Source organism: Gasterosteus aculeatus, chromosome 1, assembly GCF_964276395.1.
Source record: "Gasterosteus aculeatus chromosome 1, fGasAcu3.hap1.1, whole genome shotgun sequence".
Taxonomy (NCBI): Eukaryota; Metazoa; Chordata; class Actinopteri; order Perciformes; family Gasterosteidae; genus Gasterosteus; species Gasterosteus aculeatus.
The window spans coordinates 14149631-14170500 of NC_135688.1; the positions used below are offsets into that span (position 1 = coordinate 14149631).

At 42.2% G+C, this 20870-nt stretch overlaps 3 protein-coding genes across 3 annotated transcripts; all 3 read left to right on the forward strand.

The window, feature by feature from the left end:
- Positions 1 to 10451: 10451 nt before the first annotated feature.
- Positions 10452 to 11426, forward strand: LOC120826443 (olfactory receptor 10A6-like). The gene has a single exon (XM_040188736.2). The coding sequence runs from the start codon at positions 10452 to 10454 to the stop codon at positions 11424 to 11426; it is 975 nt and encodes a 324-aa protein (XP_040044670.2).
- A 2920-nt stretch (positions 11427 to 14346) lies between these two features.
- LOC120829426 (olfactory receptor 10A6-like) lies at positions 14347 to 15324 on the forward strand. The gene has a single exon (XM_040193506.2). The coding sequence runs from the start codon at positions 14347 to 14349 to the stop codon at positions 15322 to 15324; it is 978 nt and encodes a 325-aa protein (XP_040049440.2).
- Positions 15325 to 18471: 3147 nt separating this feature from the next.
- On the forward strand, positions 18472 to 19521 carry LOC120826436 (olfactory receptor 2AT4-like). The gene has a single exon (XM_040188724.2). It carries the CDS (start codon positions 18547 to 18549, stop codon positions 19519 to 19521), a length of 975 nt encoding a protein of 324 aa, XP_040044658.2. The 5' UTR covers positions 18472 to 18546.
- The last annotated feature ends 1349 nt before the right edge of the window (positions 19522 to 20870 follow it).

Sequence of the window (20870 nt, forward strand, 5' to 3'; positions counted from 1 at the left end):
CCATGTCATTAATTCCGGGGGTGAAATTCCCACGGTGGCGTTGCTCGTATATTAATTAAGATTATTTGGTCGTCCTCCCGACATTGCTACAAACTTGGCGTTGCTGGCAGGACAACACTTTGAGCCGGACGTGTATTCCTTTTTTTGTTGTAAATAAATATATATATTATCATTTTTATTATTATTATTATTATTATTTTTGTTATTTGTGTGAGTGGTTGTAGAGACAGAACAGCAGTGGATTAATTTGGCTTAACTATTGGATTTCTAAAATTTGCCTAGCAGGTTCTGCTCCTGTCCCTCTCTGGTACCATGGAAGAGGAACTGCAACAGCTCAGAGACCTTGTTATACAGCTGAAGGCAGACAATGAGCAGCTGCGCCGGGAAACGGATGCTTCGCAGGCTGGCCCAAGCTCAATCACACCAACCCTTTCAGCTCCGGTGAGTGGTGCTCCCTTAGCCGAGACTAGTGCTACCATAACCGAGCGACTGGTCGTGGTGCCACGAGACCGGCGGTGTCCAATATTTAATGGAAAAACCGGTATAGGTGTGGATGACTGGGCAGAGGAAATTCAAGCCTGCATGCGCACTCGCCGCTTGACAGCTGCTGATCAGGCCCACTTCATATTTGATCATTTAGAGGGAGAGGCAAGGAACGAGATCAAATATCGTACTAGCACTGAACAAGCGGACCCGGTCCAGATTCTTGCCGTCCTGAGAGAATTGTATGGTTGCACTCGGTCATATATAGTTTTACAGCAAGCCTTCTTCGCTAGGACACAACAGCAAGGAGAAACCTTGCAGGAGTTCTCCTTGGCCCTGATGGCCCTGATGGAGCAGGTTAAGCAGCGGGCACCTGATGGTCTGCTTAATTCGGCCGTTCTTCTTCGAGACCAATTTGTGGAACATGTCCTTGACGGGGCCCTTCGTAGGGAACTGAAACAGTTGGTCCGTCGTCAGCCGTACGTCACCCTGATAGAAGTGCGTGCAGAAGCTATCCGCTGGGAACGAGAGGGACTCCCAGGTGGCGTTAGAGAGCGAAGTCATTCTCTTCCAGCCGTGTACGGTCTACAGTATGGAGTACAGAGTAGTCCTCGTCTACCGCTGGTTCCTGCAACAAGCTCAGAATTGGGAGAGCTGAAGGAACTGTTGAAACAACAGCAGCAACAACTCAACCAGCTCACCCAGACGGTGGCCTCCCTGCAGACTTCCTCTTTTCCGCCTCACCCTCGTCGTACGGGCCCTGTAATATGTCGTAGGTGTCAGCGGCCAGGCCATTTTGCCAGGGAGTGTCATAGCCGACAAGCTCCCGCTCATGCTGGTTCGGCACTTGGTTTAAGTACAAGTATGCCAAGACCTTCCGCTCCTGCTTCCCATTCGGAAAACTGAAACCCTCTGAGTTCACGAGTCACAGCTCAGGTGGGGAGTCAATCGACTCAACGGGAGAGGCCGTGGGTAAACTAGTGTCATCTTGTCCCCAACTCAATCTTTTGATGGGAGGCATTAAGGTCCCATGCTTGGTGGATACTGGATCCATGGTATCCACTATAATAGAGAGTTTCTTTTTGGCGCATTTTTCATCTTGGGGCCAGGAGCGCCTACAATCTTGTCATTGGCTTCAACTTCGAGCGGCCAATGGCTTGGCAATTCCATACATCGGCTATCTTGAGCTGGATGTGACGTTGTGTGACCAGGTGTTTCAGGGTTGTGGGATACTGGTGGTGCGAGACCCTCCTGGGGGGTCGTCTTCAGTCCCCGGAATCCTGGGGATGAACGTCATCCGACGCTGTTACCAAGAGCTCTTTGGAGCACATGGCACTGGGCTGTTCACGTTGCCGGTAGTTAACCAGGCCCCTGATTCAGTTCTTGAAGCCCTACAGCAATGCCACCAGTCAACCACCCAACAATCCAGGGACCTCTCTGGAATGGTGAGAGTTCGAGGCCCACAGGCAGTACGCCTGCCTGGTGGGGTCATGCAGTTCATCGCGAGCACCTGTCCAGAACAGCCCTCCAGTCCAGTGGTGCTATTTGAGCCCAGGGCATCTGGGCTTCCGGCAGGGCTCCTTGCATCCCCCTGCCTTATCAAAGTTGTCCGAGGTACAGTGTACATCCCTGTAGTTAACGTAGGGACTACTGAAGTCCTCCTCTACCCACGCACCACACTGGGCAGTCTTGGTAGTGCCAAAGTAGTCAGTTTACCCACTGGGGTTACTGAAGTGAGATCAACCATGGCTACAGTTTCCTCTTGCACGGCTGGTGGCCCTGTGCAGAGTGGTATAGAGGAGGTAGACTTAACAGCTTTGGTTGACCAAGACGAAGTTGATGCTCGGCACCTTCTGCGCCAGTATAGCTCTGTCTTTTCGGCACATGTGGGTGACTTGGGGTGCACCGAGCTTATTTCTCATAACATACCATTGCTTGACGATGTCCCGGTGCGACAACGATACAGGCGCATCCCTCCATCGGAGTATGAGGAGGCAAAGGCCCATATTAATCAACTTCTGGAGGCCAAGGTGATTAAGGAGAGCAGCAGCCCCTATGCTTCACCTATTGTTCTGGTTAGGAAAAAGGATGGCAGTCTACGCCTGTGCGTGGACTACCGGCTCCTTAATAGTAAGACCAGGAAGGATGCTTTTCCCCTCCCTCGTATAGAGGAGAGTCTTGATGCCCTCTCTGGTGCCTGTTGGTTCTCAACTTTGGATTTGGCCAGTGGGTATAACCAAGTTCCAGTGGCGGAACAGGATAAGCCTAAAACGGCCTTCTGCACACCCTTTGGCCTTTTTGAATGGAACCGGATGCCTTTTGGGCTGTGTAACGCCCCAAGTACATTTCAACGGCTAATGCAGAGGATGTTCGGAGCTCAACATTGCCAGTCCCTTCTCTTATATCTCGACGACATTGTTGTGTTCTCGTCTTCCTTCACTCAACATCTCCAACGTCTGGACGTTGTTTTGAGTCGCCTACAGAAGGAAGGATTAAAGGTCAATTTGGGGAAGTGCTCATTCTTTCAGAAAGAAGTTCGCTATCTTGGGCATGTTATTTCGGCGAATGGTGTTTCCACCGACCCGACAAAGATTGAGGCAGTTTCTAAGTGGCAGCGTCCCCGCCATGTTTCAGAGCTGCGTTCTTTTCTGGGGTTTGCAAGCTATTACAGACGCTTTGTAGAGGGATTTGCCCAGTTGGCAGCCCCTCTTCATAAGCTAGTGGCAGAAAAAGCGGGTACCAAGTCCAAACGACGCCAGAAACAAGATCTTGGTTCGGAATGGACATCTCTGTGTGATGAGAGCTTTGAGGCTTTGAAGGCCAAGTTGGTTTCAGCCCCAGTTTTGGCATATGCAGACTTTTCTTGCCCTTTTATTCTGGAGATTGACGCAAGTCACAATGGCCTAGGGGCTGTCCTGTCCCAAGAGCAAGAAGGTAGCATTAGGCCAGTGGCCTATGCCAGTCGAGGCCTTCGGCCCACTGAAAGAAATATGGACAATTATAGTTCAATGAAATTGGAGTTTCTCGCCCTGAAATGGGCTATGACCGAGAAGTTTCGGGAATACCTGTTGGGCCACAAGTGTGTTATCTTCACTGATAACAACCCGTTAAGTCACCTGCAATCTGCCAAATTGGGGGCCACAGAACATCGGTGGGCTGCACAACTGGCTGCTTTCAATTTTGAAATTAAATATCGATCTGGCCGGAGCAATAGAAATGCTGATGCACTTTCTCGGCAGTACGTTTCGGACCATGGCTTATTTGAACAGGCTCTACCAGGCACATCAGTCCCAGCTGTACTTCAGCAAGCTACTCATTCGGACTCGCTACCCTCAGCATCTCAGGCGGTGATATCTGCTCTTCCGTCCTACTCGTGTGTGGACATTCATGCGATGCAGAATGGTGATCCCCTCTTAGAGGAGGTTATGGTTTTTTGGAGGCGGCAGGTTCCACCGACCCTGGAGGAAAGGCGAGAGTTGTCCAAGCCAGCCTTGGCATTGTTGCGACAGTGGGACCGCCTGGTTGAGACAGATGGTATTCTGTACCGCAGAGTGTTCCGATCAAATGGTGGAGAAGAGAACCTCCAGCTGATCTTGCCAGCTTGTCTAAAGCAGGAGACACTGAGGCAGCTCCACCAAGCGCACGGACATCAAGGAATCGATCGAACAACTGAATTGGTTCGAGAACGGTGCTACTGGCCAGGGATGTGCTCGGACATAAAGCAGTGGGTCCAAGAATGTGAGCGGTGTCAGGTCGCAAAGGATTCTGGACCAGTCATTCACAGCTTTATGGGGCACCTGTTGGCAGCCCGTCCAAACCAGATTGTTGCCATGGACTTCACGATCTTGGAGTCTTCCAGCACTGGCATGGAAAATGTCCTCGTAATGACTGACGTGTTCAGTAAGTACACAGTGGCTGTCCCAACTCGGGATCAGCGTGCTTCCACCGCGGCTCAAGTCTTGTTGAACGAATGGTTTTTTAAGTTTGGGGTACCGAGCCGCATCCACTCCGACCAAGGCCGCAGTTTTGAGAGTGCCTTGATACGGCAACTTTGTTGTTTGTATGGGGTGGAGAAATCCCGCACTACCCCATACCATCCTGCAGGGAACGGACAGTGTGAGCGGTTCAATCGAACCCTACACAACCTCCTGCGCACGCTTCCAGTTTCACGAAAGCATGACTGGACGTCATGTCTTCCGCAGGTCCTGTTCTGTTATAACACCACGCCCCACCAGGTAACAGGGGAATCTCCGTTCTTCCTGATGTTCGGCCGCGACCCTGGGCTTCCTGTTGACTTTTTGTTGGGTCGGGTCCGCGACCCTGTACCCGGGAAAGTACAGGATTGGGTGGTCGAGCATCAGGCCAGACTTAGAATGGCTTTTGAGGGGGCGCATGATCGTCTGTTGGCAGCGGCTGGTCGCCGCAAGGAGCGGTATGACCAGCGGGTCCATGATGAACCATTGCGGGTGGGACAGCTTGTCTATATGAGAGACAACAGTGTCAGGGGCCGTCATAAAATCCACAACATTTGGAGTTCTGTGGTATATCAGGTGCTTAGAGCGCCTCATGGCGAGGGTCCGGTGTATACTATTGCACCGGTAGACAATTTGGAGAGATTGAGGAATGTGCACCGCAACATGTTGAAGGCTCAAGTGGGGCCTGCTACGGTGGCCCTTCCCGTTCCTTCACCACCGTTACCAACAGTAACGGAGGGTAACTCCTCCAGCGATGATGATCTGTGGGTCATGGTCTCTGAAACCACTGGAACCGGCTACCCAACTACTAGGGGACCCGCTGTGGCGAAGGACTTGCCTGTCCTTGATGCGCCTCTGGCAAAGGGCCCGGCCGACACACTAAGTACTTGTCCATCTCCATCAGAACCGGTCGGTGTCTGTCAACCCGCTGTTCGTCGGACTGGTCGGTCCACTGCTGGCAGGCACCCTAACGTCCATCATCTTCCACGGCCTGCTGGTTGCTTTGACAATAACCCTGTTGAACCGCCGAGGGCTGTGTCCAATGTTCAGGTGGCCTTCCATCGGCCTTGGTGTTAACCTCTAGACCTTTCCCCCCCCGTCCCGTAGGTTCATCGCCGGGGCGACGATGCAAAAGCTGGGGGTAAATGTGACAGAGTGGCTCAGTCCACTTCAATTTACCTGTCTAGTGGGTTGGTCTAACTCAGGTGGCTTGCCACCTATGCACCTCCAATCACGGTGGGATACCCAGCTGCAAACAATTATTCCCCGTCGTTGTGATCACAGGGCGGGGCTCTCCCCTGGAGAGTATATGTTTCAGTACACCTACCTGTGGTGGGTCTTCCTTTCCGCTTCTCGGGGGTATAATGGTTGCTTGGGGGCTCCTGTGAGACTCACCTGGTCGTGGCATTCGTGGGCTTTGGGTAAGTTAGGGTAATATCATTTGTTGGGCATTGTTTGGTGGTAGCTGATGCGCCTGTCTGCATAGTCAGCCGTGGTTTGGAGGTTGCGGCTGAGGGAGCGTGCCTGCAGGAAGCTGGTGTGGCAACTTCCCATTCTGTGCCATCAACGGTACTCACCAGCTTGTCGGCTGAGTTGGCTTGAAAGAGCGTGGTTCTCCAGCCTGGTGTATTCAAGTGTGACACCATATTCCGACGGTAGGCTGTCTCATCTGTACTGTGATTGCAGTTGCTCTGGCCAGCTGTTTTAAGCGATGTGTTAATTTGCAGCCAAGCGGCACTGGCCTGATGCACGGCTGACCAGCGGATCACCTGCGGAGGCAAGCCCCACAAGATATTGCGGAAACCCCCTCCACTGCTGTTCTGTCTGAACTCGTTTTGTGAATTAATCATTCTTTTCTTTGTTTTTGTTTGAGTGTGTGGGCCCCGTGGCCGATATTTTGTGTTTATTAATTGTTTTCTTTCTTTATTTAAGGAACAGGAGTTTCTTGGGCTGCTGGTAAGAGTGGTTGACTGAGCCTGGTGGTGGCGGTCCCCTTCGTTTGATTTATATTACTTCATCATATATTCAGCTGTGTGGTTTTCTTTTATTTTGTTTGGTTTTCTTTGCTGTGACATTAGGGACCGTCCACCCCCACCTTTTTCTCAGGAGTCATCTCTGCCAGCGAGCCCTCCGTCTTCTGTCCCCTTTTCCTGGTTTGATTTATTTCTTTTTGTAACATGGATGACTTTTAAGCATTTTTCATTGTTTTGGTCTAATCGTGTATCAAGTTATAGACCATATCACTAGTCTCGAGACTGTCTTTTAAGAACGATGTACTCATAAATAAACGTATAATTTTGTATAATGGAATCACGTCTAGTGCCGGTGTTGTTCGAATCTGTGTCCTGTTGCTGACCATAATTAGGTGCTCCATGTCATTAATTCCGGGGGTGAAATTCCCACGGTGGCGTTGCTCGTATATTAATTAAGATTATTTGGTCGTCCTCCCGACATTGCTACACATGGCTTACCACATGAGTTAATATGACTGTCAATAACCTGTTACCATTGACTCAAACCACTGCCCATATAAAAAAGAAGAAGCAGGCAGCAACGGAACAAAGCCAAAAAAACACAAGCAACCATGCACAGAATGTCACGGCAAAATGGCACACATTTGTTGAATAACTGTTCAACTGGAGGGGATAGCTAATGGCAATCAATCGATGAAATGCCATAACCAATAAAGAAACCATCTCCATCTTCTCTTCTAAGTTTAAAATGAACCTTTGAACCAAGCAAGGAACAGAAACCTTTCGTTAGAAAGACCCACTGTCCGGACTAGGTGGATATTGACTGCAGCTAATTTGAGCTTGCATATGGCAGCTTCAACAATTTAGTCAAATTCATTACATGTCATTTAGCTGACGCTTTTATCCAAAGCGGCATTGCATTTTTGACCCATGGTTTTTACATGTTGCCCGGGGAGCAGTTAGGGGTCAGGTGTCTATACCGGACCACACGGTCCGCAGGAGCAGCCAGGGTTTGAACAACAAAACTTGCAGTTCCCAGCGTACCATCTCTACTACGTACGCCACCGTCGCTCTTGTGTAAGAATTGAATTTTTACTTGATTAGTAAAAATGTGATTTCTGTACTGAAAAAAGCTAATTGTCAACATAATATGGGAATTTCTATATTCTCTTGATGACCCAGGTCTTTGGTTGTGAAGTTTTATGAGGCTGTGATTATCCAGAAGTTATGATAGGTCCTATTATACTGTGACAAATATTTTTTTTAAATGAACTTACTATGTTAAAAAGTTAAAACTGTGGGAAACAACTTCCCCACAAATGCATACAATTGGGAACATTGAAGCCAAAAGTGTCAGCTTTGCAGTCATACCAAGTGTACAAAATGACAAGTTTGTTTAAGTATCCTCGTATGCAGAAATCTTGACCAGTACATCACGTTCCATCGATAAAAAAAATGACGTCACATCATGCATGCGCGGGAGATGACCGAAACTAATGCTAATGCCAATTAGCGATCCTTGCTTACTAATGGACGCATTTAATTTAATTCCAAAGCAACCGAGGATGACTCCAGTGAGGTAATGACCAAGAATAGTAGATCCCTTATCCCTGATTAATATTACTGATCCTATGTGTTACCCTTATCCTTATTCTAGCTCTTCTTGTGTATGCATATATATAATTATTTTTTGCCCATCATTATTTTCAATCAAGTGAGAGGTAGGGTCATGACATTAGATTTAATTTCAGTTTTCAATTTCAGTTTGAAAAATGTACTATTGAAAAGAAATCAGCACGGTTAGAAGCTGTAACATAAATGTCTTGGACGATGAAGCCAATTAGTGCCACGTTATTGTAATTAAAGTGTGCGTGTGTAGGTCTGTCTGTGTTTTGTGTGTCTTTGTACCTTAGTGAATTCTCTTCTCAAAACAGTCTTATGCAATGTTCATTTCCCCAGACATTGTGTCACATACATCTTCTGTTGAACTACTTACTTTCTCTCACTATCAAGGTACCTATTTAATAAGTTATTAACTAATTCATTTGTTATGTTAATTGACAACTGGATCAAGTTCCATTAATAAACTATAGTATTATTATTGTGAAATCCCAAGAACTGGAGCCTGTAAGGCAACAATACAACTGGTCCAGCAACTTCTCAGGCCATCCTGTTAACTTTTTTTTTCAAACAGCACCTAGGAACAAATTTATTTGACACTTTTCGCAACTTTTGTGAAGTGACTCAAATGCTGAAAGGCACGTATTTTTGGCACCTATAATTGTTGATCAGTTTGGTTGCATAGACCGCTTAAAACTATAATTGTTCAAAATGTGTAGATTTACTACTAGGTTTAAGAAAACATGTAATTGTTCAATAATGTGTAATGTGTAATTGTTAAATTGTTATAAAATGTGTTTATATTAACCCTAACCCTACAAATGCCAATATGTGATAATGAACAAATACATCAAAACTAACAAATGTCAAAACATATTTTTTGCCAAGATGGACTGTCACTTTAAGTAACGTTATTGTGTAATCTATGTAATGACGCAGTTTTATATTATTACATAATGACATCATCACGCAATGACATCACAACATCAATCAGCAACTTTTAGCAAAAAATCCACCTGCTTCTAGCAACTTTCCCGAAAGATTTGTTGGCAACACTGCCAGTAGCTCTTTAGTGTGACCATGCAGGGCTCTAAACAGGTTCACAGCAATCTGAATTTAGTAATCAGCTTAATATATCTACTCATTATACTGTTGAAGTATGTTGGTGTAAAACCTCAAAGTGGCTTTCTGATTGACCTGACATTAGTTTTATGTTTTTGCCTCCATCTTTAGAGATTCTTGTTAGAAATGGATATTGGTTTGTACTACTTGCGAAGATGAGGCTTCTCACACTCATTTTGCAGTTGCTACTTCTTCTACCTTTTAGTGTTGTAGTGATGACCACCTAAGACCAATTACTCAAAAGTGCTCAATTTAGTGGCAATTTAGTAAATTTGGTTAATTAACGTGGCTGAGACAGAAACAACACGGGCTGATGGGGGTGATTCCCAGACCAATCTCTGCTGATATGTAGTTTTCCATGTAAATCATGAAACTACAATTTTCGCAAAATACATATCCCGTCAAATGAATAACCCGCTGTGTGCTAAGAGAGCACCATTAATCACTGGGGATATTAGCACTCCCTCCTCAGTAGCCAGTTGGGGTTAGTGCACTTAGTCCTCTGGGACATACATTGCATTAGCATGATTAAATTGATTTAATCAACATCAACCACAGTGATATCTGACATGTTAGGGGTGTTCCTTGCTATGCATAGCATGTACAGTATTTTCCGTCTGAACATATTTGTGTTAATTATTGGTGGAAAGCAAGAGATTAGCAATCATTGACAAATACGATACTAATGATACAACATTTACCATTAATGAAGACGTTTATTTTGTAACAGATGGGTATGATTGTGCTTGATGAAACTTGATGTATGGCAGGTGTAGACTCTATAGTCTTACATTTACAGAGCTTCAAATGTTCTTACTATCAGCAACAGGAGGTTTCTTTTCCTGTAACGGGAAGAAATCTCAAGCAGCCAAAAATTGTGAGAGTGGTTGGTGATCCACAGAGAATACAAGGAGGTGGATATGTACCTTCATCGCAAGGCACGCTTCCCATAATGTTTTGAGTAGCTGAATTACCAACCCACTCGGCAGAATATGCTGCCAAACTGAGACAGGTAAGCTTGAAAGGTTGAGTCCATATCCAGCACAAGTCTTAAGTTACACATACCAAGTTTTATTTTTCTATTGTTTTGATTTAAATGTAATACACTTAACTGGTTGACAAAGAATTAATTATACTTTACATAACTAGTGATAAATAACTGATATTGCTTGACTTCTTGTGTTTATTGTTTGAGATGATGTTTAACTCATGTTAAATGTTTAACTGTGTTGACTCATAACCCCCCATGTTTCCTTTTCAGTGAAATTTCTGCTTCATAATGCCGGAGTTAAATCGCAGCACCGTGACTGAATTCATCCTTACTGGATTCCCTGGACTTCATCCAGAGTACCAAGGCCTTGTCTCAGCAATACTGTTCTTAGTTTATGTCTTTACTTTAACAGGCAATGTTACAATTATTTTGTTATTTGCAACCAACCGTAGTCTCCATAAGCCAATGTATTATATAATTCTAAATTTGTGTACATGTGACATCCTTTTCAGCACAACCACCTTACCTAAGATTATTAGTAAGTATTGGTTTCAATCCGGAACCATTTCATTTACTGCTTGCTTTGTCCAGATGTACTTTGTTCACTATCTTGGAACAGTGAATTCCTTTATTCTCTTCCTGATGGCTTTCGATAGGTATGTGGCAATCTGTCATCCTCTCAGATATCCCATTGTTCTTAAAAATTCCAAAGTTCTAATTCTCAGTATTACAGCATGGGTTATATCCCAGGGAAGCAATTTAATGATAACTATTAGAGCTTACCCTCTGCCATACTGTGCCTCAAACATCATCAACCACTGCTTCTGTGATCATATTGGCATAACAACCCTGGCATGCACTGACAGAGCCCCGTATGGGTTTCCTGCTTTCTTATTTGCAATGTTTAGCTTACTAGGACCTTTGGCATTTATAATGTTCTCCTATTGCTCTATAATCATAGCAGTACTTAAGATTGCAAATATAAAAGGTCGTAAAAAAGTTCTGTCCACCTGCAGTACTCAGCTGATTATAATCTCACTCTATTTTTTGCCAAGATGTTTTGTGTATTTAGCCAGCAATGTTGGCCTTCAATTTAGTGCTGATATGCGAATAGTAATAATCATGCTGTATAGTCTTTTGCCCCCAATGATTAATCCACTGATTTATTGCTTAAGAGCTAAAGACATGAGAGAATGCTTGTGGAAGCAATTTAATAGACGGATCATTCCAGTAAAGACACAAGTTTCATCTATTAACAACTGATAAACTGATGCCTTCATTAATGTTTTTCCATTCTGCCTGTTTAGCCTTTTCTATTTGGGATGACTAGAATGTTTCATTGTCTTTTGTAACGCCCAGCACAGAAATGCACTTTTTTTTTCCAGGTACACCTACAAAAGATACTCACTGTACCACCGGTAAAATAAATACTGCTGATCATTGTCTTTTTAAATTTTTTTTTCTTAAGTAGTTTTTTAGAGCAAGCACTTTGACTTACCATAATATTTACTGACTGTAAATGTTACATCGGTTGCAACATTTGTACAAATTTGTTGTATTTGGCCAAGGTAGCATGATTGACTAAAACAGCCATTACTGATCAATAATTATTATTGACTGAAGTATTTCAAAAGATTTTTTTTTATCAACGTTGTCCACCTTCAGGGCCACAAAACAGCTTGAAGTACATAAAAAATAGTTCAAATCACTGTCTTTAGTGCAGTTTTGTCAACTTAACTACCACAATTAAGAGGTGAGGAATTCATGTTAACATATCTGTCTTGTGTTTTCTTTCCACCTGACAGAAAATAGTAGGCAACTCCTTATTTTTGCTCTACTGGTATTTTAAATAACTTAAAGACATTTTCTTTTATTAAATATATCCGTATAACGAACTCTGCTGTGCTCAGAGCTGTTCAAGGCCTTAATGGATCCCTTCTCTCTTTCCGTCAGCTTTATTAACATGAGCAAAACAAAATACTATATTGCCAATGCACTGTATGAATATTGAATATTGATTTTATACAGAAATCTACAATGTATGTACATATACACTTTTTGAACAGTGTACAAAACTCCAACAGTAGAGCTAACTATTTTTTTTTAAAGAAAACCAGGACAAGTACATGGACAGTTGCTTGGTACTGCTGCGGTACGAGAGCCTACAGCAGTTTCCTACGACTATCCAGACGTACAACATTACTACTCACCACAAGTGGTATTTCACACCCACCAGCTATGGCCTGCCTCATTATGCTACAGTACCTTCATTATTACCAGCACTTTAGCAGATTATCCGTTTCTAAAGATCAGTCATCTCCAGCTCATGAGATACAGCTGCCATCAGGTCAGACTGGGAAAAATGGTAGTCCGCCTCTGTGAGGACCAAGAAGCATGAACCTCTTAGAGACAAAGACGTAGAGGTACAACACTGAAGGAGTTCAGCTCTACGCAACCTTCCGCTTCCCAGAGTTCAGTGGCCCATCGGGAAAGTTTGTAAGACAGTCCCTAGTCAGGCCGGATGTCCTGGTGAACGGTAAGGTCTACACAAGACGTTTGATCGTCTGATCAAGCTCCCTGTGTTCAAGGATGATAGTTCCTGTTATTACACATTTGCTGCTCAAGTTTGGGGACGGCTGTTGTGAATTCTTCATGGACAGAGACTATATTGTTAAGACGCTCTCATTTATTTTCACTTTATTTTGACATCGCAAACTGTTTCCATTTCTAGTCGGGCAAATTGTATACTGTATGCTATGCAACACTGACAGTATAGTCAGATCGAATCATTAATGATAAACTCCATCCATCCATCTTTCAAAACCATTGGTTCTATCTCATCATCTGTCACCAAGTTATCGCGCTGCATGCAAAAGTCAAAACAGTAAAATGTGGAACAACCAGATGCTGTGGAGGAAGAAAGAAGGAGAAAATTTGTCTATGTATATTTGAATAGACTTCTGCGCAGCTGCCAAGGGGAGCATTTATGTGAGCCGATGGACAGAGTCAAGTTTAGCGAAGAGTTCTGTGGGACCTTCCGTTATACGAGTCATTTGACGGAACTCAGAAAAACGAATGAACTAAGTCTTTTCATCAAAGGCAAAAAGTTTGATGGGAAGCAAGCGCACAACAGTTCAGTTCCATAGCTGTGCATTGTGTGCCTAAGATGACATGACTCCCCCCCCCCCCCCCCCCAACCCCCCTGTGACTTACTCTCAAACAATCAGAACGATGGATTTCATCTACCTGTATTATAATGAGCCATAATGTACAGTACCTGTTTACATTGACCTGAGCGTTCCAAATCACTGTGCACTCAAAACAAAAGTTAGATTTTGCGCGACCGTGTTGTCTTTTTGAGCTTGAGAGTTAGTAATGTTGCATAGAAACAGCAACACGTACGGGACTATTTTCTCATTGTGAAATCCAATACACAACGTATTGTGGCTACAACTATTTTGTGCTGAAAGGCATCTTATTTAATATTCAGAATATCGCTGGTATTATGAGCAAGCAATAATGTACCTAAGGCAGTACTTTAACATCAAATAATGTTACAGTACGAGGGTGTTGTTGCCCGATCCGCAGCACAGCCTCTCGTACCTTATTGCTTAAGTGAAATGATAGGAATGTTCCTTCTTATGCACAGCATGCACAGTATTTCGTGCATGAGCAACAGTTAAATAAAAAATATTGGTGAAAACTAAAATACCAGAAACCATTGATGAATACGATACTGATGAGACAAAAGTTGCCGGTAACCTAAAACTTTATTTTGTAAGTCATTCTAACTCTTTAGATTTGGCAGGTTAAAACTTTAAAGAGATCCAACAGTTCCCACAATGAGTGACAGGAGAGTTGGTGATCCACAAGGAATACGAGTCGACGGATATGCACCTTCATCACAAGGCAAGCTTCCCAAAGTGTTTTTAAGAGCTGAATTAACAACTGACTCTGCAGAACATGCTGCCAAACTGCATGACAGGTAAGCTTGAAAGAATGAGTCGTAGAAATTGATATTGATTTGAATGTAATACTGGTTAACAAAGAAATAACTATGCTTTACATAACTAATGATAAATAACTGATATTGCTGGACTTCTAGTGTTTATTGTTTGAGATGATGTTTAAGTGTTGACTCATAACCCCCATGTTTCCTTTTCAGTGAAATTTCTGCTTCATAATGCCGGAGTTAAATCGCAGCACTGTGACTGAATTCATCCTTACTGGATTTCCTGGACTTCATCCAGAGTACCAAGGCCTTGTCTCAGCAATATTGTTCTTAGTTTATCTCTTAACCTTAACAGGCAATGTTACAATTATTTTGTTATTTGCAACCAACCGTAGTCTCCATAAGCCAATGTATTATATAATTCTAAATCTGTGTACATGTGACATCCTTTTTAGCACAACTACCTTACCTAAGATTATTAGTAAGTATTGGTTTAATTCAGGAACCATTTCATTTACTGCTTGCTTTGTCCAAATGTACTTTGTTCACTATCTTGGAACAGTGAATTCCTTTATTCTCTTCCTGATGGCTTTTGATAGGTATGTGGCGATCTGCCATCCTCTTAGCTATCTCATTGTTCTTAAAAATTCCACAATCCTAATTCTCAGTATTACTGCATGGGTTCTATCCCTGCCAACCAATTTAATCATAACTATTAGAGCTTACCCTCTGCCATACTGTGCCTCAAACATCATCAACCACTGCTACTGTGATCATATTGGCATAACTACCCTGGCATGCACTGACAGAGCCCCGTATGGGTTTCTTGCTTTTGTATTTGCAATGATAGTTTTACTAGGACCTTTGGCATTTATAATATTCTCCTATTGCTCGATAATTGTGGCAGTACTGAAGATAGCAGATATAAAAGGTCGTAAAAAATCTCTGTCCACTTGCAGTACTCAGGTGATTATAATCTCACTCTATTATTTGCCAAGATGTTTTGTGTATTTATCCAGCAATGTTGGCATTCGATTTAGTGCTGATATACGAATAGTAATAATCATGCTGTATAGTCTTTTGCCCCCAATGATTAATCCACTTATTTATTGCTTAAGAGCTAAAGACATGAGAGAAAGCCTGTGGAAGCAATTTAATAGACGGATCATTCCACAAAAGACACAAGTTTCATCAATTAACAAATTATAGAGCGATACATTCATCATGTTTTTTAATTATGCCAATTTAGCCTTTTTCTGTTTGGGACGACTAGAATGTTTCATGTCAAAACAAAAACGGCTGCCTGGATGTTGAGGTAGTAGTAATTTGTAGTATTTATACTACCGTTTACCTTCTTCCTCTTAACAGAAACATTGTCTTTTGTAACGCACAGCACAGAAATGTACTTTTTTTCTTTTCCAGGTACTTCCACAAAAGATACTCACTGCACCACCGGTAAAATAAATACTGCTGATCAAGTTTCTGTTCTACTATTCTAGCATTTTCACCGTGGATGTTTTAACACTATATTATTCCTATTTTAAATCACTATAGCCTAAATGTTACATAAGTATTAACATATGTACAAATGTGCTCTGTTTGACTAACGTAACATGATTGACTATTCAACTATTAGTAATCATTCCTTATTATTGACTAAAGTATTTATTCAGTATTTTGAAATTAATACATTTTGATCAACCTTGTCCACTTTGAGGGCCGCACTGGGAAAACAATTCAGATATTGAATTGGACAATCTCAATACTTTCACGACACCTCTGTTTACTTTAACATATAGTTTGATTTTATTACTGTGCAAAAAACAGCCTGACGTACATTAAAATAGAGTTTAAATCAGTGTCTTCAGTTTGGTCAACTTAACAGTAATCAGGTCAGACTGGGATCCCGTACCGCCCGGTTGGCCACACCGCTCTCCCTATGACGGGCCAACACCCCAAATCCAGGACTTCTCCATTGACAGCGAAAATGGTTTTTCTAACCTGAAGCTGCTTGAGCCTCATTCAGAACTGTCTAAAAAGTACAAAATATCACATGGTACTCGAACATCTTAAGCTGACCGACGCGCAGACGATCGGTCAGTCTTGCCGCCACTATCGAAATACTCAGCATCATTGCAAGTCGTGCAGGTACAGTATGGTCAGCCACACCAGCTAGCGCGAAAGAGAGATAGCACCCCAGATGTGAAGCCTGGTGATGCTTTCCAGAGTTTTGCCCTACGAGTCCACCTCTTCGTGAGTATGCTGCTCTCCCTAGAGCAGGGGTCTCAAACTCAAATCAGGTGCGGCCAGGGCCAAATGCAGCCCACTTCGATCCGAACGCGGGCCAGAACATTACGGTTGACGGGGAGGGGGGGTGTGGCGCTGACGGTCCTGCCGGCAACGGTACGGTCGACGGGGGGCAGCGCTGACGGTCCGACCGGCGAACAGTACACAGTACGCCAAAGTCGGTACCCCCCCGGCGGGTCGCACCGGACGCCTCATCGGGCCGGATTTGGCCTGCGGGCCAGAGTTTGAGACCCCCTCCCTAGAGGGACCTAATGGTATGGAGCTAAACTGCTGCTCTCGTGTTGAACACTTACTCAGTAAGCTACCCAAGTACCACAGAGATGGTTTTATTGAGAATCTTCAGGTGCAGGGAAAGCTAATTAGTAGGGTTATCAACATTAACGCGTCCATCTATGCGATGAATGTGGCCGTGATTAATGGGATAAAATATTTTAACGTAGTTAACGCAACTTTGTTTACTTTGGAAGTAACCGGGGGGGCGTCCTGCCGTCAGAATGTCATACAACTCAGTCCTGTTCATGTTAATTAGGATAAAAAATATTATTAGACCTATGTAATCTGAATTGGAAGGGCACGTTGTCATGAGCTGTATCTTGTATATTTTTTATTAGCTATGTGGTATGTGTATGCACCTCTATGTAATCTGGTGGAAAATCATAGTAAAATTTAAAACCGGATCATACCAAACAAATATCAGCTTGCGTGTCCCTGTGTATGCAAAGTGTCCTCCTTTTTGACGTGAAGGAAATGGCCACCCTACTGAAGACTGAGAGAGCTTTTTGCGTTGGAAGTAAAAACAAACAGAGGTGCGACATACAGCAAAGAACTGTGTAGAGGAAATCCTCCGCGTGTCAAACAGAAGGGGGATCAGTGGCAAACAGACTACTTTGCACACCGCTAGGCTAAGATAGCTGCTAGGCTAGGTGTATAAAAATCAGGTCCTTTTGAGGTTAAAGTTAAGACCGCCTAAACAGATAACAAATCATTGCTCAGTGTTTAGAAGACCAGTGTTTAGAAACAGTTTCTTTGGTGTTTTATTTAATCAATAAGGTACGAGAGGCTTTACTTTATTGTCCAATAATGTTAACAGTTCCAGGGTGTTGTTTGGCCTGATGCGCAGCGGAATACAGCTTCAAGTGCCTTATTGCTTTGATTATATGGTTACCAGTGACATTATGAATAGTCCAATTACAACGCTGGATTTCATTTGCCCGTATTATAAGTAGTAATAATTACCGCGGGTAGACATTGTCCAACGATTTAGGGCCATTGGACTCAATAACCAACAAGCTATCGGAGGTCATGCTGAACCTGATGGTATGTAACGTTACAATGTAAATCAATCCTCTAACATTAACCCCTTGTTGTGTGCTGAGAGAGCACCATTAAACACTGGGGACATAAACACTCCCTCCTCACTAATACTTCAGGGTTTGTTCAAGTGCAATTGTTTACGCCTGTGGGACATATGTTGCATCAGCATTATTAAATTAATGTTTTTCTAAACTATAATGGGGTGTGAAATTATATGATTGTTCTGTTATGCATAGCATGTAGTAACAGTTAAATATGAATTATTAAATATGAAGTATTGGTGAAAACTAAAATATTAGCAACAATTGAGGAATACGATACTGATGAGACAAAAGTTGACATTAACCTAAACGTTTGTTTTGTTAATGATGCATATCTTACCTAACTGATTCTCACTCTTTAGATTTGGAAGGTGCAGACTGTATACTCTTAACTTTAAAGAGATCCAACAGTTCCCACAATGAGTGACAGGAGAGTTGGTGATCCACAAGGAATACGAGTAGATGGATATGCACCTTCATCACAAGGCAAGCTTCCCAAAGTGTTTTTAAGAGCTGAATTAACAACTGACTCTGCAGAACATGCTGCCAAACTGCATGACAAGCTTGAAAGGTAAGCTTGAAAGAATGAGTCGTAGAAATTGATATTGATTTGAATGTAATACTGGTTGACAAAGAAAGAACTATGCTTTACATAACTAATGATAAATAAATTATATTGCTGGACTTCTAGTGTTTACTGTTTGATATGATGTTTAAGTGTTGACTCATAACCCTCATGTTTCCATTTCAGTGAAATTTCAGCTTCATAATGCCGGAGTTAAATCGCAGCACTGTGACTGAATTCATCCTTACTGGATTTCCTGGACTTTATCCAGAGTACCAAGGCCTTGTCTCAGCAATATTGTTCTTAGTTTATCTCTTAACTTTAACAGGCAATGTTACAATTCTTTTTTTATTTGCAACCAACCGTAGTCTCCATAAGCCAATGTATTATATAATTCTAAATCTGTGTACATGTGACATCCTTTTTAGCACAACCACCTTACCTAAGATTATTAGTAAGTATTGGTTTAATTCAGGAACCATTTCATTTACTGCTTGCTTTGTCCAGATGTACTTTGTTCACTATCTTGGAACAATGAATTCTATAATTCTCTTCCTGATGGCTTTAGATAGGTATGTGGCGATCTGCCATCCTCTAAGCTATTCCATTGTTCTTAAAAACTCCACAATCCTAATTCTCAGTATTACAGGATGGATTGTTGCTAAAGCAGCCCCTTTAATGTTAGTGATTAGAGCTTACCCTCTACCGTACTGCGCCTCAAACATCATCAACCACTGCTTCTGTGATCATATTGGCATAACTACCCTGGCATGCACTGACAGAGCCCTTTATGGATTTCCCGCTTTAGTGTTTGCAATGCTAGTTTTACTAGGATCTCTGGCATGTGTAATGTTCTCCTATTGCTCGATAATTGTAGCTGTACTTAAGATAGCAAATTTACAGGGTCGTATTAAATCTCTGTCCACTTGCAGTACTCAGCTGATTATAATCTCACTCTATTATTTACCAAGATGTTTTGTGTATTTAGCCAGCAATGTTGGCATCCAATTTAGTGCGGACATGCGAATAGTAATAATCATGCTGTATAGCCTTTTGCCCCCAATGATTAATCCACTTATTTATTGCTTGAGAGCTAAAGACATGAGAGAAAGCCTGTGGAAGCAATTCAACAGATGCATTATTCCACAAAAGGCAAACGTTTCATCTATTAGCAGCTGATTAACCATATTTAGCCTAAATTCATGGCTGTCACAATTTTAACCCTGTAATTTTGTCAGACTGCTTAAAATGAGTTTGATATTTGTCATCAAAGAAAATAAAAAGATTTAAATATTATATTTTCAGCAACCCTGACAATTGTTGAAGCCGGAACTATACTTTATCTTCTTTATCTTTATCTACTTTATCTAGCAATGCCTCACGCATATTCTTTAGTTAATGCAGTTGTTGCTAGGCAAAATTACTAAAAACAGCTGCCGGGAGTGATGAGAGAGGGAGTGTTTTTTCCCCAGAAACACACACAAGAAATATTTACTTTGAAAACTGGCCAAATAAATACTGGTTATTAAGTGTGTGTTCTACTATTCTATGAAGGTCAATGGTCATAATCAGTTTAGATTCAAGAAACCTTTGGGATATGCCAGAGTAATTTTCAGAGCAAGTGCTTGGACTGCAGATGCTTGAGGAAAATATCTCAATATCAACACAACTTTAATGTTACATTTGACACAATATTTGTATTTGGTCAGGTCTGCTTACTTTTAAAGCAATTCAATTGAAGTATATAATGTTTTATTATTTTATATTGCTAGCTATACACAAATATTTTTTGTCAGTAAATGAAGACCAATAAGGTAGATTCGTATACTCTGATTCCATTAAAAAATGTCAGTGAGTTAATGATGTTGTAAAAATATTTTTCATCAAAACCTTGAAGGAAATGAGAACAGGAAATGCAAAAGCCGACAAGAACCTGAGGGCATCTGGTGGACAGTAAAGGAATTGCTTTTTGAGGATTTTGAGGAAGAAGAAGGAATGTGGCTGAAGAGTTGGAACAACAGAAATATATCCAATCATATATTGCTTCAACAATATTCTGATGAAGAGATGAAAAATGTCATCATAGGATTGAAGAGAAGCGCCATGTGATGCCATGTCCAAATGAGTGCATTACATGTTTTTCATAAAGAGCTGAACAGTTCTACAGTAAAAAAAATGTAAGAAAAATGTAATTTTGAGATAGCATTTAGGAACATATGTGATCTATGTATTGGTACAATAAAAAAAAACTGAAAAGACCACATTGCCTTAGTTTTCTTCTTTCATCTTATATCACATCTTCAACCGCTTATCCGGGTCGCGGGGCCAACAGCTGCCGCACCTCCCTTTGCCGAGCCCCATCTACCAACTCTAAGTGGGGGATGCCAAGGAGTTCCAAGTTTTAATCATTTAATTATTATTAATTATTATTTTATAATTAACATATTTCAAATCCAACTAAAAGTAAAGTATAAATATACATATTTACATAAAACATTGTAATTTATTGATCGATTTTTCTTTTCTTT

What these genes read in the sequence shown, in the direction of transcription:
- LOC120829426 (XM_040193506.2), top strand. Translation starts at nt 14,347, where the DNA reads ATGCCGGAGTTAAATCGCAGCACTGTGACTGAATTCATCCTTACTGGA.
- LOC120826443 (XM_040188736.2), top strand. Translation starts at nt 10,452, where the DNA reads ATGCCGGAGTTAAATCGCAGCACCGTGACTGAATTCATCCTTACTGGA.
- LOC120826436 (XM_040188724.2), top strand. Translation starts at nt 18,547, where the DNA reads ATGCCGGAGTTAAATCGCAGCACTGTGACTGAATTCATCCTTACTGGA.